At 41.3% G+C, this 26,169-nt stretch overlaps 1 protein-coding gene across 1 annotated transcript in view; it reads right to left on the bottom strand.

Moving 5' to 3' along the window:
• Positions 1 to 9,937: 9,937 nt before the first annotated feature.
• diaph2 (diaphanous-related formin 2) overlaps positions 9,938 to 26,169 on the bottom strand; it is a 387,159-nt gene continuing 370,927 nt past the window's right edge. Inside the window, exon 29 of the mRNA XM_072436089.1 lies at positions 9,938 to 13,578. Within this exon, the coding sequence (XP_072292190.1) occupies positions 13,514 to 13,578 (65 nt within the window). The 3' untranslated portion in view covers positions 9,938 to 13,513. The remainder of the gene's footprint in view (positions 13,579 to 26,169) is intronic.

The following is a 26,169-nucleotide window of genomic DNA, read 5'->3' as shown; positions in this document are numbered from 1 at the left end:
GCATGATTATTTTGGTCTGAAAAGTTTTGAACTCGTATATTGGGACATAACATTTTACAGAATGTTCCGAGATGTCACATTACAAATTATGGAAATTCACCCACACAAATGTGACCGGCCGTATGAAACCCAGTTACATGTCTACCCGGAGACATTGAGTTATTCACAGATTCTGAAAGTGTGAATTCAAAGCTTTCCAATGATGTCTCACTCATGTAGATCTGATAATATTTGAGTAAGTTGTGGTCATTTGAATGTATACAACTCTCAAACCCATTCACTGAGAAAACGGGGCTCAAAGTTTCTCACCTGAGTGAGCCCAGAGTCACAGGGGGGCTCATTTGCATCTCATTGAGATAAGCCCTCCCCCCTGTCACACTGACAGCACTTCCCCCTACAGCTGTCACTCAAGATTCAAGAGGAGTGTTGTTATTGATGGTAACTGATGTATGATGTATGATTACTGATGTAATTTGCAAATTGTAGATGAAAAATGACAGAGTTTGGTGCATTTCCTTGCATGACATTTGCAGGATTGCTATGTGTGACACTAAATACATGAAATACATAATAGATGTTTGGCCTACTAGAATTTAAATTACGATCCATCACTCCAGCCGATTGTTCCTTACTTCCTCACTCAAGCCACTTCAAACTCTCTTTCAGGCTTCCTCTCATGCCTCATGACATCCAGCATTAGTTTGCAGGTCAGATTTTTCACTTGAGCGCATACAGGATGAAGAGATGCGGCTGCACTTTTACCTTTTACGGCAAAATGACTTTCTTTCTTCTTTCCACCCGAGGCATAATTAACAACCCCATGTTAAGAGGACAACATTGTGTTTATTTTTTTGAAATGGATGGAAGCTTGTCAGGTCGAGCTTTTGTGTCTCTCCGGAAATAGAGCACGCTCATGTCCACTGGGATTCTTTTAGGCGAGAGCAAAGAACACAGAGACTTTGAAAGAGCTTTCATGCACTTTGAGTGAAAAAGAAAAAGTTTTTATTTTAAAAATGTTGCACTCACTCAATCTCCGCTCTCTCTTCTTTGCTTTTTACGACCATCAGCTCCTGTCTATTCTTAGTTTGTGTCTGTGCAGTGAGCTGGGGCATGGCCATAGGCTAAGAGCATGAGCTTATAGTACTGAGAGTATGTAGGCCAAGTCAGTGAGTGTACTGTGAGTCAGCCATTTGGAAGCACTTTCGACCCATATTAACTGACTGCAAAAATAAACTGTGAAGAACAACCAAGTTTGATCAGCTGCGACTAAAACTGTTTGTTTAACGGGTTCAAAAGTGAAGGGTTTGAACAGCTTAAGGGCTACATTGTGCCTCATTTGTATTGGAACCCAACCTTTAGCATGATATACTGTGGAACATTCTAGTTAAAGCAATAACATTTTCATGGAGACAGGCAAATGGCGGACCCTCATCAAGCAAATTTATAAACAGCGTGTGACTAAAATAAAAGAAGAGGGATTGAATGAAACAAATGAGAGAACAACATCAAAGCAGACGTTGAACGTATAAACAATAAATACAATCAACCAACTGTAGAAAGCTCATCACGATCTATAGTCGTGATGAAGTCGTGATGAAGTTGAGTGAGCTTCAGACTGAATAGTGTGGGTGCTCTTCATATGCACTAAAGCCTGCTAAACTTTGCAAAAAAGACGTGGGTATGTGCAATTTGGATTTGGAATTTCACATGTAATTGTCCCAAAAAAAATTGTCAACCAACAGTACCTTCATTTTGAATATATTTATGGCTCTTTTTTTTTATTATTATTAAACAATTTGTAGAAATATTTATTACAATGAAATAATGCACTCATTTAAGGAGAAACACTGGAGACAAAAAGGAAAAAAAATCTTAAATTTAGAGATTTTTGTGTAGTTGATAAAAATGTATTAAGTATGTAGGTTTTTCATCATGTTATTTATTATTATTATACTATTTCATTTTTGAGTTAAGTACATTTTACTCAACCTCTTTGCAATTCAAACATTTAAAACTTCAAAAAAATCTGACTCATATTAACAAATCCTACCGTTCCAAATCCAAACCATTTGGAGAAAATTGTATTTGAAGTTACAAGGTCCCTTATAAATCCATGGATTCAAGTGGATTAAATTAAATAACAAACAAACTATGCGCAGAATGTGGTTGTTTTCAGGTGAGAGTTTATATGTTGAGAGAGCAAACTAACCTTCAGGACTAAGCAAAGACTACCCCAGTGTCAACCAGACTTGAACTAGAGCAGATCATAGCAGCAGATCAAGAACTAGACCTAGTCCTGATCCAACACTAAACATATTGTAGGTGACATCAGGCTTAACCAACCAAATCTGGACCAGGACTATGAGAGACTAGACCACAGAATCTGGACCAGAACTATAAGAGACTAGACCACAGAATCTGGACCAGGACTATGAGAGACTAGACCACAGAATCTGGACCAGAACTATAAGAGACTAGACCACAGAATCTGGACCAGGACTATGAGAGACTAGACCACAGAATCTGGACCAGGACTATAAGAGACTAGACCACAGAATCTGGACCAGGACTATGAGAGACTAGACCACAGAATCTGGACCAGAACTATAAGAGACTAGACCACAGAATCTGGACCAGGACTATGAGAGACTAGACCACAGAATCTGGACCAGAACTATAAGAGACTAGACCACAGAATCTGGACCAGGACTATGAGAGACTAGACCACAGAATCTGGACCAGGACTATAAGAGACTAGACCACAGAATCTGGACCAGAACTATAAGAGACTAGACCACAGACTCTGGACCAGGACTATGAGAGACTAGACCACAGAATCTGGACCAGGACTATAAGAGACTAGACCACAGAATCTGGACCAGGACTATGAGAGACTAGACCACAGAATCTGGACCAGAACTATAAGAGACTAGACCACAGAATCTGAACCAGGACTATGAGATATTAAATACAAATGGTATTAACATCTGATTAATTCGAGGTTAAAAGCATTACAGTAGAGTAGGGTACCGAGTAACAGAGCAAACATAGGCAATATGGTCCGGCCCATGGCTCAGTTTACCATGATGGGCCAGACCATATTGCTTAGTGGACCGGATTTGGCCCATGGGCCACCACTGAATAGCCCTGATATAAGGCAATAAACAACATTTGCCTGTAGTGTATCTTCTTAATCCTTCCTTTAACACTGGAAAACCTGTCCATCAGTTTAGTTTATTTATTTCATTATTTGCAGAGGACAGCTTGCATTAATGAATAGTTAATGCTGTAAATACAGCAGATTTAGCTCAACGCTGATTTCCATCTGTAGTCCCATGAGGAGCAGTGGGGAACCTCAGTGCTGTGACTTGGGATCCTTCTCTAAAACTTGACCCAGGTTCTCGGTCACATTTTCATGAATATTATTCCCATGACTTTATTTTTCTTTTAAAGGTAAGTTATGGTTCCGGTATGGTGACACTTGCAACTTAAAATTTGGAAGAGTTCAGAAGCTTAAAAAGTGTTTCATGCAAGACAGCCGCCAAGGTAAATATAGGGCATATAATGGTGCGCTTTAATGCAGCGTGACAAGCTAACACAATGAGAGCTAAACTCATTCTGTCGTCTTGGCTTTGGCGTCGGGCCTCTCTTTTAACCGCGGCCCGTCACTCAGGATCCTGAAAGAGCAGCCCTCACGCCGCCCTGACATAAAAGTCTGCATTTCATCCACGCCTGACATTTTTACCTCCTCCAAAACTTTCAGACTATCACGTCTTCTCACATGCGCGCACTGCTTGCCCTGTCCGTCTGCCAGTGCAAAATGGAGACAAAGACGGGGGCTAAAGCAGTGATCTGAATCAAATGGAGGGAAAAGGAAGAGGAGGGTGAAGAGGGGAGGAGGAGACAGAAAGAGTGATGGCTGCCAAAGAGGAGGCCCAGAGACGCAGAGAAACGGCGCAGGCAGTTCATGATGGGCTAGATGTGGATGTTTTCTGACGTGCTGCTGTCCCCCCGGAGCAGACCTGGTCTCCGCCGGGACCCGGGGCTCCGAGAGAGGGGCGGGACTAGGCACAGCAGAGAAAAAAGGAGGTATAAATAAAGCACTGAAGTGTGATGATCGTGGAAATGTATGGCTCTGACAGAATGACAAAGGCTAATGGTAAAAACAAAAGATGGGATCAGCCAGTTCTGAAGATGTTGAGCTTGATGGAACTGTGTAACCATAACGATGTATGCAGTTTGCTCAGATGTAAATGCTACATCTCAGTATCATATTGTTTATTCATGGGTTTCAGTCACGTGACTTTATGTGTTGTCACCGCCATTTTGAAGACATCATCACATACTGTTGTCTATCTATTGTAAATAAAATCTACTTTCATGGAGTTTGGAACATGTGTCTTTTATGTGAAAAGCAATGATGGCAACCCAAAGGCAGGAGTCTGAAAAATGGAAATATGAGTATGAGAATGAATCTTCTTGGGTGTTAACATGTACCTGTAATGTTTGAAAATGCATTGTGATAATAAAAACATGGAAGCAAGGATATTAACCAAAGAGAGCTGTAAAAAGATTCATGACAAGGGCTCACATTGTTGAAAACTGAGCTCCCTCAAAAGCACTTTCCGGAGTCTCTGTCAGAACATCACACTTATGTAGTTTAGCACTGCGCTGCCACCACTCAGTCATAAGTGAAAAGAGTTTGAGCTGCAACTTTGAGAGGCATTTCTTATAATCATTCTAACTTCAGATCGATCTAGCTGCCAAAACCGAACCTCTGCACTTCTATACTGAAAAAGTCCAATCCATCAAAGATTGTGTTTGGAGGACTTTATATTTGAGTTATTTAGTAGGGGGGTCCCAAACCCAACCAAAGGTGTGCTATGTAACCTTGTCAGTGAAGGGTACGCCACCTGCATGTATCATGGAGAAATTACTGCTTTGCCTGGAATGTTCCACATGGCAGCATAACTTACATTACATGATTACGGGATTACTTTACTGCAATGTTCGAGAAAAGAAAAAATAAATCCATAAATAAATGTCAACACCAGTCTTTTCCAACACCAAAGTTAAAACAAAAGTCTTGGTCGGTCCTGCCATCGCTCAGCTTGAGATGTTGCCCGGATCCTTCTGAAGACCCCTGAAGTAAAGAAAACAACGGCCAGTATCGATCGGTTAAGAGGAACACTGCAGTGGGGCATATTGACGGAATGACTTGACAGGGGACTTCCTCTGACTCGGAGTGCAGACACAACGGCCCGATAAAGAGCAGAAGTGTTGGTTTGAAGAGCTTCTGCTGAAGTGCTAAATGTGACAGAAAATGTGTTCGAAAGATGACAAGGTGGAAGCTGCATCAGAGCTACTGTGTTCACACTCCCGCTAAGGCTGCTATGGACTACTTTGACTGATTGGATAGATACTGCACTTTTAGGTCCAATTATGATCTCAAATGCTTTGTATGGGATATGGAATAAGGTTGCCTTTGAAGCAGAGTGGTCAGAGCATATATATATATATATATTCACATGAAGGAATTTACGAAGTTTGTCATCTTGAAATAATTTAATTAACAGTTTATTGTGATCAAGTGGTTGCACAGAGGTCATTTTATGGTGGTGATCAAAGGGAGATGGCAAAAACACATCCTGGCCAGCCACATATAGTATAGTGTTACGTTAGACATTCTGCAGCAGTTTATCGTTTTATAGTCACCAATGTGGTTCGGGGGTAAAAATACAGACAACCGTCGTCTCTTTGGTCTGAGGGAAAAACAACACTGACCATTTATTGCGCATGCTCATTTTACAAACATTCCCTGATCACGCAGGTAACACATGCCTTTGCTCTATCTACAAGTATGCTCAACATATAGAACTCTATGGGAGATATACTGCTTTTGAAGCAAATAAACCAAACATTATCATAATTTTTCTGGCTTCACAATTTATGTTTAACTTTCAACAGTCACATCTTTGCGGTTGAATAATGGCACCATTTCTAAAGCTAATTTGAAACACTAAATTAGTAATAGTTGAAAGTAATGATCCATAAACCAGGTCAACAATTATGCAATCTGGCACCATCAAATTCAGACCTGTCCTCCAGCTACATTTCAAACTAGAACACATGAGCGCTACCTGTTTAAACCTGTATTTTTCAAACTTGTCTTAAAGTGTGAGGCGCCGCTTCATTGCGATTTTCCAAACAGATAGTGCAGCTAAGCAGGGAATCATTACTGTCTGCAAGCACTGCATCTCCATAGCGTTCTCAAGGAGGTGAAAAAAAACAACACATAATTATGTTGTACTCCCGCTGACAACTATTCTGTCACCGAACGGCTGTGTGGGGCCGCCTCATCTCTCAGACAAGACAAGGCTACTTACTTTCAGGTTAGGGAAGAAAAGAGAGAACATGTAAATAAGCAATAGAGGGTGGTGCGGCGCAAAGCTCATTAGACAAACATACCTTCCTTATCTCTGTCTTAGCGCTGGCGTCTCCCCAGGACCGGTACATATCTCACGCCACGGGACAATTACACCCGGACCAGACAAATATGGTGCAGACTCTAATCTTTCTCAATCACCTGGAACAGCAGGATGAAAATAGTGAGGCAGGCCCGCTTTATAGGAATAAAGGTAGGAAGAGAAATAGGCCAGAAACAGCGTCTTCGGAGATGCAGCATGTCGGGAGGATGCCCACACAATGCTAATGTAGGAAATCAACATTAGAGATCAAAAGATGGTTTATAGTGCAGAGGCGAGATGTAAAATGGAATCAACAATGTAGAATGTGTGTGATGTTAGTGTAGTTTGACTTGTAGAAAACGCTGAGTGCAAGAAGGTTCAAGGTTCAATTTCTCAGCAGTTCTATTTTTCTTCTTGCCCATTTGGCTTTATTAGACAGGACAGAGTAGTGTAAAAAGGGGGTGTCAAGAGCAGGGAGGACATTCAGCGCCTGGGACATGTGCTGCTTGGACCTGCGTTTTTCCAACATTTTTTGAATTGGTTAAAAATGATAATAATATGTATCTCAACTGCAAATGTGTGTACATATTAAGCCAATTTTGAATTTTTATTCTTTACCTTATTAACCTTATTGTTACTTTCATCCCATATCAGATTTAAATTGTTTCTCTTTTTGACTTATTCATTGTTCATTGTTTTATGTTGCACCAAATCACCAAGACAAGTCCCTATGTTTGTGAATTCTGTTCATTGACAATGGCAATACATTAAACCCTTTCTGATTCTGAAATATTCTGCATCACATTGCCCTTTAAAACCTCATCAAATTACACCTATTTTGACTCCTCCCCCTCACAGCGGGCACCCAACTTTATTGACTGCCAGGCCTCCTCCTCCTTCTTCTCATCAACTATATGCTGGCTCCTGTCTTCGTGTTTACACACAGCCTAGAACAAATTAACCTCCCAAGATCAACAATAAACCCAATTAGAGACGCTGTTCTCTAAACACCCATCGCAGCTGTAGAGGGATGAACTTCCATCTGTTTGAGAGCTCGCTCTGAGGCAGACTGGGAATCAGGAAGGGGTTATATAGGAGGTAGACAAGGCCCTAGTGGCCACACAGGTTAGCGCAAGCATCAAGACCTATTCTTAAATGTAACAGGAAGGAGAACGTGCACGCTGGGTGGTTGGAGTTTGCTCATGGAGGAGGCGTTCAGTGCTTTGACTTTGACTCTTGGAAAAGGCAGTGGCAAAATGGGAGCAGGAGAGCTGTCAATAATGAACAGCTTTAGTTAGGGCATGTAAGCTAAGAAGGCTGCTGAATCAAACATGTAAAGACAATATCAATATCCTCTTAAAGCTAACAGCAGGCAAACAGGCAAGAAAAGAAAATAGTATGATAACTGCACATTTTGCAATATTGGCTTAGTAAAAGGACAAGAAGGTCAAAAAAAATCAAAGTCATTTACAACGTGTCTCATGCCACAAAAGTGCCATGGACCAGAATTTAACCTAAACTTCTTTATGACCGTTCTCAAGTCTTATTATACTGTAATATTCAGGTATTGCATTAATATAGCATCCACAGTACAAACAATACTTTCAATAATATCATTTTTTTGTGCTTTTAAAAATATGTTACAACTCCCCATTACAATCTCTATTAAATAATAAAAACTGTATTAGATTTGTCCTAAGCCGTTCTTTGACTTCGGCTGAGAACATTCAAAGCACTGGGGAGAGTTTAGAGTTGAAGAATTACTAAAAAGGCCAATTTTTAAATATAAAACCACTCCACTCCATTGAAGTACTTTCCTCAAAGTTACTGTCGGACAAGGCAGTATCATCACCATCTGTGCCACTTCAGTACAACATAAAAGAAGGGGATGTCTGGTTCTCAATAGCCTTAAAATTGTCACTATTCTCTAAAACTCAGAGCCAGTTGCTGCTACTGTTGTCATTTTTTTCTGTTTGCGGAAAATGCTTGTCTCCATTTAGGTGACATTGCTTTGCCTGTATTGTTCCACCCTAGCGTTGCATGTACTTTGCTCCGAGACAAGCAAGAGATGAGGTAAGAACATTTTTCAAGGACGTTTTTTAAGCAATAGGAAAAAACCATCCACCATCTTACGTGAACCGTGCCAGTCAATTTAAGCGTTCCAAAGTGGACACGGCGATGTCTAGCTTCCATCGTGCTGTCGCTCGCTATAGCTACCGGAACCGTTTAGCTAAGGAGCAGCTACATATCACATGGTTTGACGGCAAAAAGCAGATAAATAGGAAAAAAAAACTCACCGAATGTTGACTTCATCTTATGATAAACCGTCGTATTGCTAATGATGATTTTCTTTATATGGTGAATCGACAAACTTAGCAAAGCAAAGCTAGCAAACGTTAGCATACGCTGTTATAGCTGTTTATTGACACAACGCACTCACGTAAAGGCCCAAAATATTATATTTCCACTACATATTGCGTCTAACTCAGTGCATTTCATAAATAATATTGAGAAATGAAAATGTGGAGTAGCAGCGCAGAGAAGTTACATAGATGCAGAAAGAGCTGACAAAAAAACATAAGTATTTTCTTACATGATAAAAAAATAATCTTTTTATTAATTTAGATGTTATTTACATATAAAATGCAATGAAAACATTTGCTATGACCAGGTGATTTCTTGTAGCAGACTTCTGCATCATGATGCAGAGCCAGCTCTTTAGCATTCTGCACTCCGCCATCAAAAGGACCATTCCAAAGCGCAGGTAGGTGAACCCATCCGGGGGATCAAGGCCAGTCAAAACATTGCTATAGTGCATTTTTTTAAAAACATTTGGAAATGTGTAGTTGTGTTTGGGCTATACTTACTTTTTGTTCACGTTCATCTGGTGGACACTGAGAACCATCTTCTTCCCATCGCGGTGAAGATGTTCTTTGCACCATCTCTCCTCTGAACAACATCATTATTTATCCTAATATTAAATAATCAGGTGGTCCAGGATTTTGGTAAAACATAAGTCAATAACTGCATGGCAAAAGACAAATGTATAACTAAGTAAACAGTGTGCAAAGTGCAAAAAGAATAAAGACAAAACAGTCCAGTTTACATTTGAGAAATCAGTTTATATAACAAAGTGGTTATCATTTAGTATCATAATCCATAACATATGCTATGGAAGGACAGTGTGCATAACCAGCTTGTTTTTAAGCATACAAATGAACCTTTAAACGTTACAAATATAAATGTTTCTAATGACAATGGCGGAGCTAGGCAGGGATATGGCAGCGTCGGACACAGTTTCTCAACATTAGCTGTGAGCTGTGTGTCTTTGCTTTCGCCACAATTGGTCGCTGTTCAAAATAAATCAATAATAAGCACCCTGGAAACTGGAAGAATCGGTGGCAGCTGGGAACTGTTCTCTGCAAGTAAATAGTTCCTAGTTAGTGGAGTTTTTTTTCCTTTTTTCCCCCCTAATAAGCAGAATGAGGTAAAGTGCGCAGTCGCCGAGTACAAAATGTCATTCATCGTCACCCCCAAATGGCACCTTGACAGTTGTGGAATGAAAAGTCGCATACCGCTGCCTCCTTCCTTACACAGTTACCACGATTCCCTGACCACTCCATGTTAGTTCAAAGGCGTAAGACAATGGGATGACGGCCCCTTACAAAGGCCCTTCATACACTAAAAAACGCCGAGGTCTACACTGACATGCTGCGGCACGCTATGGACACACAACTAGCCTAAGAGATGACGAGAGGACGTACATATCACTTACAGGAAGGATGCTGTCATTGTGGAAGTTTATCAGCTGCACTGGTTTGGACAAAATTATAATAAAATACATCATAATCATAATTAAAATACAATAGTGAGGATTGTGTACTAAATGATGGGTGAAAAAGCTTAAATGCCAACAAGTGATTAATATTAACATTCAAAGCTACGAAGGAGGAAACCACATGGATTATTGGTGTTAAATTGGTTAATATGGTAATTATTGTAAATCACAATGCATATGTATCATAAATACTAGTGACTTAAACAGCTTCTATAAGCATGTCTTGACAGTAATTCTTGAGATAAGCTAGTTTATTTGATACAAAACAGTTACTTTACAGTGCATTTGGTTTATGTAAAATGTGTCTTTAAACATGTCTTCCGTATGTATGTAATGAAATGATTGATTACTACCGTACTTTTCGGGCTATAGAGCACTCCTGAATAAAAATCGCGCACACGAAATTTACGAAGGAAATAGAACTTGTCCGTGTACTGTCAATAAACTGCATGTCACGTTGTAACTTGAGATATTTACACATACGGTAGTGATATGTCATTTGAACTGGGGGTCTCGTGGTCGGGACTAATTAGACACATTTCTCTGTGAATATGAGTGAACAGTGCTTCCACCGACGTCTTCTTCTACAGTGTGTCAAACGCTTGACCCCGGTGGCCATTAACCAGTAAAATAAAATAAAAAGTAGCGTCTTAAGTCCGAAAAGTACAGTATTCATAATTCAACCAAATAAAATCCCCCTTACCATGGTCAGTGCACAATATGTATTAAAAACCACAGATAAAGATAAACTTCCACAATGACTTACAGTGTATATCAAAGCTTATGAATCTAAAAGGGATCATCAAAAATTATTATAAAAACCTCAAATACACATTTTTACAAAGGAAATACCACAACTATCACTCTTTTATACCACATCTACCTTAAAATGATCCTAATTGGTCAAAATATGAAAACAATGGCTGTACATTTGTTTTTAACACAAAGAAACCTGTTTTCTCCCTTTGATATATAAAATAAAATATGATGAATACAATTGGCACAAATGGGAACATGTGTGTTGGATAAATAAGGGTGAAATCATTTTTCAGTCAAATTATTCGGGCAAATCTAGAATCAGTTTGGGAGCAAAAACAACCCCAGGGCTTTACAATGGACAATAATCTGACTCACTAGATGTTTGGACGTCCGGGCACTCTCTCCATGTTCACATCCAAAAGAGAATTACCACCATCTTAAACACGTCTATGGGATCTTTGTGGATGCACCTTGAGCTTAGATGATGTGTAAAATTGGGTTTCGCAGAAGGTCGAAATAAAAATGGGAATCACACTTGGAGACTATTTGAATGAAAAATCTTCGTCTATCCAGGCCCAGGAATTCTAGCGCACAGAATCCTATTACGACTCTTTGTGATTACCGCCGTGCCGTTAAACCACCAACCCTAAAGCAAAGTTATGGCATGATTAAACAGAAAGTATTATAGTTAAAGGACACTGCGGTTTTGGAGATCTCTTCTGTGCACAGTTCCACTTGTATTCAGTGAGCGTGTGACTTGAGCTTGTTTAGTGGAGCATCTGCTTACATTTAGGGCAGTGAGGGGACACAGCCACCCTTGGCATGAATATATGAATAATACAAAGTAGCCTGTCTGACACCGGGTCCTTGGCACAAAGACTTACTCTTTTATTTTTTTCCTGCATGGTCGTAAAACGCTTTGTAAATCTTGCATTAAACTGTGGTTCAATTTGAGATAATGTGTGAACGACTTGGCATCAACGGCATATATTGTAAAAAGCATAAAATAATGTCCGGAGAACATGTTTACATCATTAAAAACTGAACTTTAAAAAGCCAATTGTTTTTGCTGTCACCAATGATGCATGCTTTTTCTATATGATCATAAACATCAAACGGTTAAAGATTTGTGTTTGTCGAATGGTTTAACTTCAAGTCGCTTTTTATGACGCTGTGGCATGTTGAGATATAGACAAATCGAGCTCATTTGTGTGCAGCAAACGCTACGGATAATTATAGCATCACCCACAAGCCATATCTCCAGTGTAAAAATCAATGGCCGTCTATAGTGTTGATATTAAAACAAGCAACTCTCCATAAAACGCATCGATTCTGTCAGGAAGTGTACCGCTTTGTAGTGCTTTTGTCAAGTTCTTTTGAGTGATTTTTCCCAAATGGGTTTTACATTTCTAAAATAAGATTTGTTTTTTTGCAAATGCAAAGTAACAAACCACAATAGTAGTTTTTGAAGGATGATCAATTGCTCCTTTGTGCAATCAAAGTGTCTTCATACTTTATGGATATGTAGATTTTTTTTTTGTATTATTATGACTCACTAAGGTTCAGAAGCTCTTTAGAGAATTTGTCTTATTTTTGCAGATATAATAAACCTTAATACGCTTTTCTGTGACTTCTAAGCTTTTTTAGAATCATCTATTCATACAATGGCCCACGTAAGTTAAAGGTCATGCCATCGCGAGCGGGAATAAAATGTGTTTAGTGTGGTTTGGATTGAGAGGTGCAGCCAAGGACACCATTAGCATATTACCAAACTAAACAGACATAATAGATTGCGATGGGGATTCTTAAATCATCCGGGGTCATTCTTGTGGCTTTGGGGGATATGTAATGACTGCTAAAATGAAGTGTACGCCTGGAGACTATGTTATACAGCCTGTAGGAGTTAACGGATGAAAACAGAGGAGCCGTCAGAGGGTTGCCAACATGCACGTTCCATGTCTTTTTGATTCCCTTTAGATAATGACAGCTGCCCTGCCGTCTCAAAGCCAAGTACAGTGCGTTGTTAAGAGTGGTTAAGCTTACATTATGGCGCAGTCCGTCTTGGCGTAACATTTTTAATCAAAATATCCCTAGAATGCGTTTTGTGCTCAAATTGCTCTGAATTTTGATTAAAAACAGATTAGCATAGAAGAACGTTCGTGAAAATAAAAAAAATCACAAATACTTGTGAAAGCAGCAGCCGGTTAACTTTTAATTTTTTAGACTAATTGGAAAAGAAGTGAATAATAAATATGTAAGGCTTGAAAATGACATGTCTGTAGTAGAGTTTGCTCAGCTCACAGGGACGTGCTGCTCGGTGACGGTTGCCGCGGAGCAGTGTGTGTGTGATGTTCCCTGGTTCAGATATGGTGGAGTTGATGGTACAAGTCCGCACCTGGTTGCCGCCCTCTTTGGCACTTGTCTAGCGTCCGGTGGCAGGCGCGGGCGATCATCGAGCTTGGTGGTTTGGGTTGTGTCGTGAGCGTGATCTCTCCAGGACTGCACGCCGGTTGTCTGCAAAAGAAAAGAACAAAAAAAAAAAACATAGAGTTAGGTTGGGAAAAGGGTACAGCATGGAAAGTACTATTAGTATTAGGATTTACTAGGGATGAGACGAGACACAATTATCACGGGACGAGGCACAACATGAGATTTAGACATAATTTATCATAAAAAATTCCCAATTTTGACACATTTGATCTATTTTATTGCTGCTGTCGTTGTAGCACTGCTTTTTGGAACAGCTTCTTAAGCGATGTTGCTCAGAAAAATTAACATTATGGGGTAAAAACCTCAAAATATCATTCTGAAAATTGCAGTTACAGTGGTATGGTACAACTAGTAGAAGTAAGATACCACTAGAAGTATCTAGTAGTAAGTATTTGTGGGTGGTCATGCTTTCTACCAAAAACAACAACAAACAGATCATTCAAAAGAAGCTGTCATTGATATAGAAGATTTTTGTTCACTGTGTATCCTTCTGAATTGAAATTAAATACATCAAAATCAAATGTGTTTATGCTACATTTTCACAACAATAAAAAAGACAATGAGTTACATTTCAATTTTAAATGCATCTAGTTTAACGTTTAATGATTTGAAGCTTTGTAAACAAAAATACTTCTCTCCTCTACTCTCAAAAACACATTATAGCATATGGCGGATTCTTTTCTCCGTGCAAACAAAACAGCTGACAAACAACAGCAGATTGATCTAAAAACACGCAGGCATTTTTACACAGCGTGCCATTGTCTGCAGCACACATTCAACTATACTATTCCCACCCTTAAATTACCATATTAACACAAGTAACGTTGATTAAAATGACTACCTTATAAGTGTGAGTAAAAGTTGAGATATTGTTATAGTCAAGTGTGTATTGTTGCGCCTGGTGCCTGGGGAAAAGAGAAAGAAAGCGCACAGGCGAGAGTGTATTGGAGCAGAGCAGCAGGAGGCTGCTGAGGTGCTTGAGTCTGCTGTCATAGTAACTCATGGTGCGAGTGATCCAGGCCTGCACTCAAGAGCCCTCAGTCTATTCTCACATCGCATGGAGCGGGCAGAGAGCACCTGTAGGGTAGCATACTAGTACAAGTACTGTAAGGTTATGAATGTCCACCCACTTGTAAAGGGGGTGGGGCATTCAGGTTTGATATTGATTAAAGAATTGTTCAAGAATTCAAACATGGCACACTGCCTAAGTGTGGGTAAGTTTGAATCGTATTTTTAAGAGAAGAATGGGGCACCAGCCGGATAATCGGCAATTTAACAACTCTATAATCAGATATCTAGATTAATTAATTCATTAGAAATTAATTTGCTTGTTGATCTAAAGGTTTGAGAACGTAACTGTGACATTGACCCCTTTTCTGGAAATGAAGGAACACTTAACCAAATGTGGGTTATGAAGATTTAATGACCAAAGAATTAAACAGATAAATATGAATCAGGAATATGCAAATGAGTCGATAACAGATGGAATACACTAGACATGATGGTTCTAGATCTATCTAGGTGTGTGTTAGAGTTAATTCTAAGATGAAATTCAGCCTGTGAGGTGCATTCATACGAACGCAACCAGAAGCTGTGATCCTGAGGAGACGGGCCTGCTTGAGGTCCAAGGGCCTGCTTGGGGTCCAAGGGCCTGCTTGGGGTCCAAGGGCCTGCTTGGGGTCCAAGGGCCTGCTTGGGGTCCAAGGGCCTGCGTGGAGTCCAAGGGCCTGCGTGGGGTCCAAGGGCCAGCGTGGGGTCCAAGGGCCTGCGTCGGGTCCAAGGGCCTGCGTGGGGTCCAAGGGCCTGCGTGGGGTCCAAGGGCCTGCGTGGGGTCCAAGGGCCTGCTCTGGAGCTCGGCTCTGACGTTGTCTGGCCAAAGAAGGACTGGATCGGTTCTGCGATCTGCGTTCTCCTTGGCTCTGAGGCGTTCTCCTTGGCTCTGAGGCGTTCTCCTTGGCTCTGAGGCGTTCCCGAATGAAAAGGCCGTCGTGCTGCTCCACAGATGTGGCTGGTAAAAGGCTGTGGACTTGAAAAAGTTGCAAAAGGTCCTTGCTTGATTTTGCGTGATGCAGCATCAATCACATTTTTAAAAACAGGCACAGGTTTCTTAGTTCCGGGAGGGAACATTAGCTAATCTTGGAAAAGTCTTTGTCCCGTAGCGTAGCATCGCTCACGCTAACTAGGCCCGAGGCCTCATGGACCTTGCTGGTGGGGCCCTGGATGGAGGGTCGAGCTTCGAAAGAAACTCGGATGGAACTCGCTCTGGAGCTCGGATGGAACTCCTCTGTAACTTCCTGCTCTTTCCCTTTGTCTTTCCCCGCGGGGGTTTTGGCGCTGTGGCTTCAGCCAATCAGCATGCACGCTCGGGTCAGAGCTGATAAGGAGACGAGATCTGGCTTCAGCCACAAGAGTTACACAAAAGGTAAAATTGTCCACAAAACAAGTTATGAAACAGTTAAAATGACATGTTAAACACAATATCACATTATGTACATGTAAAGTCATCAGGTGGACACATTTTTGCAATCTGATGATTGTCTATTAAAACCACTAAAACCGCATAGTCTTTCAGCGTTTTAGCGTTTGTCTTGGAGAGATCGTTACTCTCTGTAATCCAAAAGGAGTCATTTGATGAAAAGTTATTTTCAAAGTTCAGAGCGTCTCTGTTGTCGCTATCACGTCCTCTTTCTTTTGAGGGGCGTAAAACTCCACACGGGCAGTAGATAACACCTAGCCCGCCATCCTGTCACCATGGCAACAGGGGGAGGACATCTGCATATCCTACACACCCATATAACCAAACTGCACCTGAACAATTACACACACGCTACAGGGAGCTACGGCTGCAGTCCAGACAATCAGTTGTCACTGTCTTCATTAAATAGACAGAGGTCATCTTAGCATGAAAGATAATGGTCAGAGTGATAATAGTTGTATGTTAGTGTTTAATTAAAAAGCATGCAAGGTTTGTGGTATACACTTTGCTGCTATGTATGGTTCCAAAGGAACTCTTCATTTGTAAAAAAAACAAAAAACAAAACACTATTCTGTAGCTTGAAAGAGAGGAATGTAACATTGCTCCAAGTTGCAGTTGCCTTTAAGTAAAGGTTTTGGTGGTTGAACCTTATAAATATGCTTCACATTTTCCAAGGTCAAACCCACTCGATATATTTCTACATTTTGAAATATTCTAAAGCATGATACAAAGACACACTTTCAAACCTGAAGCAGCGATCAGTTGGAAAATAAAGTATATTTGTGCCTGTAGCATGCCATGACAGCGAACATCTCTTGTGGAGTTTTGCTCAGAAAGTCAACTTTGTACTTTGTTTGTGGCCAGCTCAGCGACAGAGTCCTGCAAACACTTCCCTCTGTGCTTCAGCTGCTCTGCCCAGAAACGCCCAGGGCGCAAGCGGGAGGCCAGGTGGCAGGTGGGGCTGGACGCAAGCAGGCAATGACCGCAGGCACTCCCACACTAGGCCCGCCCTCACCATCGCCATGGTGCCCAGTCCATTACTCAGGGCCTGCTGCAGGGTGCCAGGCGTCCTGGGCTGGGCTGTGTTTAATGGCACTCATTCATCCATCATGTCAGGTAATGAGCTGAGAGTGACACACTCCAACAGACTGCCACCAGAGAAGAGGAGGAGACAGGTTAAAGGAAAGGGCGGGGTCAAAGGAGAAGAGGGGGGGGGGAGAGAGAGAGAGAGAGGCAGCAATAAAGACAGAGGGAGAGGAAGCGAGAGGAAGCAATAGAGGGTGAGAGAATGTGAACAAAGAAGACAAAGAGAGAAGAGAGGAAGAGATAGAGAGGGAGATGGATAGTGAGTGTGGGAGAGAGAGAGGAAGAGAAAGGAAGAGAGCGGGAGAGGAAGAGAGTGGGAGCAAGCAAGCAAGAGAGGAAGAGCGAAAGAGAGAGAAAGTGGGGAGAGAGAGAGACAGAGGAAGAGATGGAGAGGGAGAGAGAAAAAAAGTGAGGAAGAAAGAGTGGCAGAGAAGAAGAAGAGAGTGGAAGAGAGATAAAGAGAGAGGAAGAAAGAGTGTATTAAGAGAGAGGGGGGGGGAATAGAGGGAGAGATAGCAAGGGGTGACGGAGGGGGAGAGCGAGAGCTGGTTCAGACTGGGCAGTGGAGCAGCATGCAGATGGTGCACAGAGGGAGAGGCAGAGGAAGAGGAGGGTAAGAAACCTCCAGCACAAAGTCCTCTGGTTTAACATACTTCACACTGAGCTGTTCTTTCCGAGCAACGCTTAGATGGAAATGCACGTTTGACTTATTCATAGAAGAGCCTCCCTGTCCACAAGTGCCTTTTAACAGACGCTTCACATCAGGGCTGCAGACGTAGCAACGTGAGGACAAGGAGAAGGCGACGACCGCAGAGAACCTTTTGCCCAACGCTGAGAAGAATCTACGACATCTACGCTCACGCTCTCCTTTGTACACAACCCCACTGTAAATGTACACTCTATGCACTAGCAGAGGGAATTCAAGTCAAACCTAGATTAAATGTATGCAATTTTCCAGCATTTCCTGTTTAAATTAAGAGGTAAACAGCCTTTTCTTTTTTAAACTTCAGATTATACAACGCAATAAAGGCAATATTCCAATCCAGGCAGCTGCTTTCTCAGCCAAGTTCCATAGTTAAAACAGCAATGCTCGGCCATATGTCGCAGTAAGTGCTGGTACCTGTGCACATCCAGCCTTTAGCGTTGGTATTGATGCGCCCCCCTAGAACTGCACTGTTGTCATTCCGTTTTGGGACGGCAGATAAAGCGAAAACAAAGCCGGGCTATTAGCGGGGCACTTGTTGCAGGTAGAGCTACAGCGTCGCAGGCAGAGTATCTTGTGCAATAAAAAAAATGAAAAGTTCCTCTTGGGGGTAATTGCGCCTTGGCTAACTGCCCGGATGCATGGCAAAGCTTTCACGAAAAACCAAGCAGAAAAAGGTAGGAAAACATCTTGAAGGCAAAATGCATCTCCTCTCGGCGGGTCCTTGAATGCTATTGGTTTCTCATATAGATTTTTTTTTAAGTTCTAGCGCATTAAAGCGTATATTTTTTTCCCTGCGGCGCATATATCTATCACAATTGAACAAACAACTGCCATTTCAATAGGGAGGGACATTGCTGCTGGGTTCAAATGGGGAACACTTTAAGCACACGCAAGAACAGACAAAAACAAATAGAGGTTGGGGAAAAGCTTGGAAAGTGTTGAACAGACTTTCAGTTTTCTGGGAGCGCTGATTGCCAAGTTCTCGACTGTTGTTGCCTTTGATGACTTCTTTACCTGCTATTCCCAACGGCGACATCTTTTTTTTCTCCACCGCACGAGTTACAGTAAGGTGAACACACAAAAGAAAACAAGGCAGCAGGAGTCAAGTAGAACAAGAGCGGAGAAGATGTGGGCTTAAACGTGACTTAATTAAAACGGCAGCAGGTATTCAGTCTGGAGATAAAGGCGAGGTAAAAGTGAGGCAGGTCAAAGCCACGGGAAGCACACTGTGGATTCAGAGGAGAGACGCAAGAACACCACTATTGAGTTTGTACACAATTGGTGTGAAATGCATTATGAGCAGATTCAATCAGTCGACACAGTTATTTTATTATTAACTTTTTAAATCAGAATATTTCCACTCGCATAAAGAAGTAATTTTCACTACTGGCAGTACTATAGTAGTATACCATGTAATGCAGTTTGAACGTCACTCACAATAAATCAAACCAGAAATAAATGTGAAATGCTTTGTTGACTAAGGCGCCAAAGTTGATCCATTCACAATCGTCATTGCACCTCACTTATTATATAGAAATAACCACATTAGATACAGGCTGAAGTGTATGGTTCAGTCCATTGGCCAAACACCAAAGCTATCACTACCTCATGTTACGGCTTTGCTTGCATGTTCCACAGTATGACATTACATGTATCCAACTACGTGCCAGGTTAAAGGTCAGATCTGCGGAGAGGCGACCCCGCTCACAGCAAGAATTCATATATTTTTGAGCAGTAAATGCAAGACTGACAAGACACGTTGAATTCCATAATGTGAATATTTCCAAAGCAGCAACATCTCCATGGAGACAAGAAAATGGCAGAGCCCCAACAGAACGTTACATTTAAGCTAAGTGTTGCAGACTGGTTTGACTCAGAAAAAAAATCTAAAATAGATCAAAAGAAAAAGTAATTTCCTTGCCGCTGTTAAACCCAATTTACATCCACCACCATTACAACATGAACAATATACTGCTGCTGTTTACAAAGAATGCCATATTTAATTTAGATAATGTATACCACATTTTTTAGAAAACCAAAACATCACTGTAAAGCAAAGTATATCAAAATAATCTCTCTAATCAAGACTGGGCTACAGCACGAGTAACACGAGAAGGCCCCAAAACAACTAAAGAAACCTTCATCCCGAGTGCAGTCTGCGCTGAATGACTTCCATTAAAACGTCATTCTTTGTTACCCCAAATGATCAAATCTGCCTTGCTCCGCAGAAGAGATTTAAGATCGTCGACGCTTTAGCCGTAATTGTCATCTTTAGCTAATTACACCAAAATTACATCACAATAAAGCGCTCGATGCTCCATAAAAGCTGCCAGTCATCCATACAGTTTTTGAGCAATGTTCACGGGCCAATGTTTAAAAAGAAAGGCTTTCTAGAGGGTGGAAACGCTCCCTCCTAAAGCATCACACTCTGGGCCCAAAACACGGCATTCGTATTCATCAAGGTCAGGCCGGTGCAATCAGAAATCGTGTGTAAATAGCTAGCGGAAAACAGGCAGCAAAGCATGGAGATAACCCTTTTATTTAGCAAAAAAAAACAAGCTAGTTTAATACCATTCTGACATGCAATTGGTTAATTTAGTTCAGATATTTGGACCAGATAACTATAACAGCGGCGATTAAATTGTAAATGTATTCTGGTCCTGGAACTGCCGCCACATTCTTCTATCATTGCTTTTCATCTACTTATTTTTCTGAAATGTTTTCCTGCCTCCGAGCTATGGAGTAATAGAGCTCCCCACAAGGAAACAAGATACTGGGTATAAATGGGATGCAGGCACAGAGAAGCTATTTCTCCCCTGCTGAAAGTTATGGGGCGAAGAGTGCAAAACACATTTGCGGGGAACACAAGCTCACGATTAAGGTTAAGAGTAATAGGGTAAGGGGTAAAACCAAGACTGCTAGCAAAAACTCACTTCATAAGTGGTATGTTGCAAGATTGAAGTGTAAATTATGTTACTTTATAAATACACATTGTTTTAGTCGAGACCAATAGAGAAATTTCAAATTTCAAATTCAGCACAAACAGTGGTAAAAGTTCATCTGAAAACCAATCTGAAAATATTAAGTTTTTCTTTTTGACAATAACAGCAAAACTACAAACAAAATAACAGGATGATGTTTTATTGTGACTATGACACAGCACACAAAAACTATCATCAAAACTCTATTATTAGATTGAGTAAGAAATATTCAATAACTTCTTTTTAGAAAAGTGCAAAAAGTTAAGAAAAATAAGCATACAAAAGCATATAAAGGTCATAGCAATTAAACTCATGTAAGTTACTATTTTCACACCTTGGATTCTAAATTCTTACTATTCAAAACTATATTTGGAACTTAATAAAGCACTATCATTGCGGTATGACTAATAAAAAGAAATACTGAATGTTGGTTGGTATGAGGTTGTAAAAAAAACCTCTCAATAAATATCACAGACTTTCCAAAGCATGAAAAATGTAAAAATCTTGGTGCATTTTTGACTCAGGTCTCCATGGAAACGGATAAATATGCAGCCCAATTCACCAGAGAACATTTTAACATCCTCCTTCCACACACAAAGCTATACATAGTTCTCTCCGCAGCATTTTTATCCCGTGCCTGGGTGCATTGTACAAACTAATACATGTGCTTGCCTTCAAACACTATTGTACAGCACCAAAATGGTGGCAGTTTCACAGCGAGGCCTGAGTGGAAATCTGTGACTAAGAAATGCCTCCGACAGCTCCAGATAAACATGCTGAGGCAAGATAGTGAAATTCTACCATATGGGGTCTCAATGTGACTACAACTCCTTCACTTTTGGCCCTTTTTAACTTTTCCTAATCCCAAAGCTCTCCCGGCACTCTTGGCAACGGCTAATCTCTGAATGGACAGCTAATTGTGCCATGCTATAGGTGCATAAGGCCCATATGTTTACTGTGTTCTGGGTCAAACACCACCAGCAAAATGACATAGTTCAACATTGGATAACTAATATGCTTGACTAGACAAGGATAGAAATGATCCTCCAATATTTATGTAGCCGAGGTGTGGACTTGTAAGTCGTGACTCGAGTCAGACTTGAGTCTTTATTTTGATGACTGGAGATTTGACATGATCAAATGGAGTAAGACTTGGCCTGAATTTGGAGCTGTGTGACTTGAGACAATTTGACACTTCTCTTTACAGCTGATACTTAAAAGTACTTTAGGCACAGACTGGAAGATGTCCCTCCACACCTCTATTTGACCAACATTTACCAAAATCATATGAATTGCAAAAATGTTGCATTCGGTAATTTGGTATAATTAATTGAAAAGACTTGAAAGCCACTTGATGTGGGACTTGTAGACCTTCTGCATGTGGTCTGCACAGTATAGAAGGTAAGATTGACAGGTGGATTAGCCAATCAGGGACACTAATGGTCAAACATTTTTAGAGGCCGTAAACGCTGTTGAGCTGGGGTGAGATTTTGTTCAAAATGATAAATAACAAATGAGCTTCTCCGTTTCTCATAGGTCACTGCAATAAGCAAACATGATTCCTAAGCTCTGTCTGATTTGGTCTGAGACACGGAAGAAGAGAACCAGTCTGGAGCCAATCAACTAAAGCAACACATGTAAAAACATGTAAAAATAGAATGCTAACAGAAAATAGTACATTACATAGGTGTTTATAAAGAATCCATTCATGTTTAGATTGGGTCTTGGCGTCTTCCCTACTACAAGACACTTCAGGGTGAGTAGGTTTCCCGCAAATACAAGCGGAATACTCCTATCTGTAAGATCTGGCTTGTGTGTGTACAAAGCTGTGTTTCCCTCTGACAGTTTGTATACAGAGTATGAAAGCGCAGTGACAGCGCGAGAGATAAACGGTAACAACCAGAATCTGTTTGGCAAAGAGAGCGCTGGTCATAACACATGTGATCAGTTCTGACAGGGAAGTGGGTGCAGTTAATCTCCCCATGCCACAATCACCACTCTATCTCTGCCGTGAGGTTCTGCCATGCACGGACTCGCCAATGCAGCCGACTGACCCACATAGTCCATACAGCCGTTCTTTCATATACATTTCAGCATAGACATTGTTGGTATAAAATAGAAGAATGTACATAGGTTTTGCTACCATGAACCGTCAAAAGCATTTTTGCATGTCACATGAACTTGATCATTAAATTATGAGCTACATTGGTCTAAAAGGTCAACAAGAAGTTAGCACAATGCTTAAATAAATGGATACAATCATGTAATTGTTAAAAAAAAAGTCAAAGAATCATTCATTATTACCAACTGCAGTTCTATAGTTAGTGTTGCTTTCTGTGTGGAGTAAAAATGTGAACATATAGCTGCAAATTCAAGTGAAATAATTGTAGATGCTTTTACGTGTGAACTGAAAACGGAACATCTATTTCGCTCAGTCAATTTGAACAGGTGTCAGTTATTGCCAGCGTATGTCAGCAGTGCGTCACATATTTATACACAAATCCTTCTGTGGCTAAGAAAAGTTTACCCTCTCAGTTGGAGAGCTTTGACAGTTTTCGAGTGGGGACAAAATAGAAGCTGAAAATAAAAGTGTTTGAGCATGTAATACCTGTGTGTATTGCACACCTTATGCTTTCTGTGGATACACACGTAAACTCCAAAAGAAATCCATCACTCTCCTTGATGCTTGGCTAACATTTGTCTTTTGATTGAAAACAACAAGCTCGACGCTCTGGCGGTTGGGCCCGATGCCTCGCTGGGCTCCTCTGGTTCACAAATCTCCTTAAAATATCTCTGCTGGACTTGATTCCTCAGTCACGGAACAATGCCTGTTGGCGGAGTGGGATGCAGCGGAGGCGCGCTCGGCCCAAATGAACAGTTATATGAAAACACTTTGCGATCGATCCGAGCCTGAGGCAAAACTCCCATTCATGATTGTCCTCTCAGCAGTCAAGTTTCACCAGGCAGGCTTCAACTAAGTCTGGCCATGAAACAAAACAAATACCCTCCAGAGTGCGTCCCTAAAAACAGCTACAAGAGAAACGGCACCTGTTCGCCTGCTTTACTTTGGAGTTTGACACAGCCCCGGTAAAGTCTTCACAGTGGGCCTGCTGCGTACGGTTTTGAGGACATTATTATGGTAAAGTCTAATTTTCTTGGTAAGCTGCGTCCTCCACGTGTACCCATGGAAACTATAGCAAAAGAAATTGCAATTGAATGCGTTTATTTGATCAGTGCCAGGCCTGAGAATTAGTTTCCCCCCGTAGTCACTGGACTGTGACACAATTACAATTAAATATAATGAATATTGATTGAGTAGTTAATTATTGTAAAATATAATTGAAGTCTATATGACAGGTTGGACTACACATTTCACTAAAATGTAGTGAACACAATTATATTTCAGATTTTACAAAACATTTATCTTATTCGTCCCCAGACTGACCTATTAAGTTTATAATTGTACTTATTGGTTGAACATGGGACGTACAACATAGGTACGGGTAATGCCTCAACTGTTACCAAGCAACCAGACTGAAAACAAGAACCAAAAATCAAAAAAACATTACATAATAGTTATGATTTGACAAAGAATAACATATTATATTGATGACTTAGATAGTGGGATTATGTTTTAGAAGTCAGCACTACTTCCTGTAATTTTAGACGTTAATTTTTCTGAATTTCTTTCATTTCAATTCAATTTATTTTTGTAACGCCCAAAATCACAACAGCGGTTGTCTCAGAGGGCGACAGTAAAGAACGGATTAAACAATGTCCATAGGAATGAGGGGCGATGTCCCAGGGTCCCCTGTCCGTAGACCCTCCTTCTTGCCCAAGAAAAATGACAACAACCTCAATGGGAAAAAGTAGAAACCTGGAGGAGTTCCACAGTGAAGGAGCGATCCGACTCCCTCAGACGGACAGGCTGACGCGAGATGGACAGTGGAGCTGGACCCACTCAGGAGGGGAACCAGTTCTTCAGGAGTAGAACCAGTTCTTTTCAAGCTAAACTATGATACATATTTACCACAGGTGCTTTACTACCAAACTAAGTGATCATTACCATTTGAAAATCTTGTTTAGTCCAAGATTCAACTCACAAATTTACCTTCAGAACCCCACATTTGATTAGGACAGCCAATATCAGGACGGCACTACATTTCATGCTTGGTGGGCCCCTGCTGGTGTCAAATCCAGGGTGTAGCCGAGTAGCTCTGGTGATTTGGAGTTTCAGCAGTGTAGGGCCGTGACCAGGAGGCTGCGGGCAGGAGCCATGGAGAGCACAGATGGGGCCGGAGCAGAGCTGAGCCAGGAGAGAGTCATCCATCAGGCCAAGCACTCGGTGCCTAGGGGGCTCGCTCACTGATCCTATAAGACTGATCGGGCCGCAGTGGGAGGCCGGGCCCTCACTGCTCGGACAGCAGTGTCTGGCCCGCTCCACTGAGGCTTGATCTGAGAGGGGCCGAGCCAAAGCGCTGACCTGCTTCTGTTTGGATTGGGAGGCAATGCAGTCTAGATTACGGATAGTGGAGTTTTAAAACATGCCAGACCATGTGAGTGCAGAGAGTGACTTAGATTCATATCTGACATCTGAACCTATGAAAGTGTCTATATAATCCAAACAGACATGTCTAAGAATAACAGTCTTGAGTTAAAACTCTCACACTTGGGCCCCTTGGAATTGCAGTTAGAACTGTGGAAGTTGATGAAGTGATAGAATCTAATGACTTTATCCATGCTTTTGTGGGCCAGCAGGGTCAACGGCAGCACGAGCCAGGTTCACGACAGCCAAAGCTCGTCAGATGATTGACAGGTGAATGAGTAGACAGAGAGATAGTTAGACAAATGGAAGCTAAGATACAGTCTGACAGACAGATGGGAGCGTAAATGGATGGTTTGGCAGCATGATAAGGTAAATAGGCTGATGGATCACCAAACAAATGTGGGAGGAGGAAGAAAAAGTCCAAGAGAAGAAAGGGGAAGGGAGCTGCCAGCAGACAACACAAGTCAGGAAGTCAGATAGGCTGATAAACACAGATGGATTGTGTTGATACACGGGGAGGTGGGGCGAGATCGATAGATTGTTTTATTCTATTTGCCTGGCAAATTGCAGATTTGATGTGGCTGCTATCACGGCGATCTGTTTCCAATGACGCCAGACGTGACGGTTGCAGATGGTGAGATAGTGACACGTCTCAATCTTTGGCTAGCCTCAATAGAATCTAGCTAAGTTCTTGAGCTATCACCACCTCCAGTGTCATCCTCGCTGGGTTTCAAGACACGGCCCAATCACACTTAGCTTGAAATCACTATTTCTACAATTATTTCCTCAAGGATGCACACTAATTAAACCTGAGATGTCT

This window comes from Eucyclogobius newberryi, unplaced genomic scaffold (assembly GCF_026437365.1).
Source record: "Eucyclogobius newberryi isolate DKJ021-1_F unplaced genomic scaffold, fEucNew1.0.hap1 SCAF_11, whole genome shotgun sequence".
NCBI lineage: Eukaryota > Metazoa > Chordata > Actinopteri > Gobiiformes > Gobiidae > Eucyclogobius > Eucyclogobius newberryi.
This window is presented reverse-complemented; position numbering and strand designations above follow the sequence as displayed.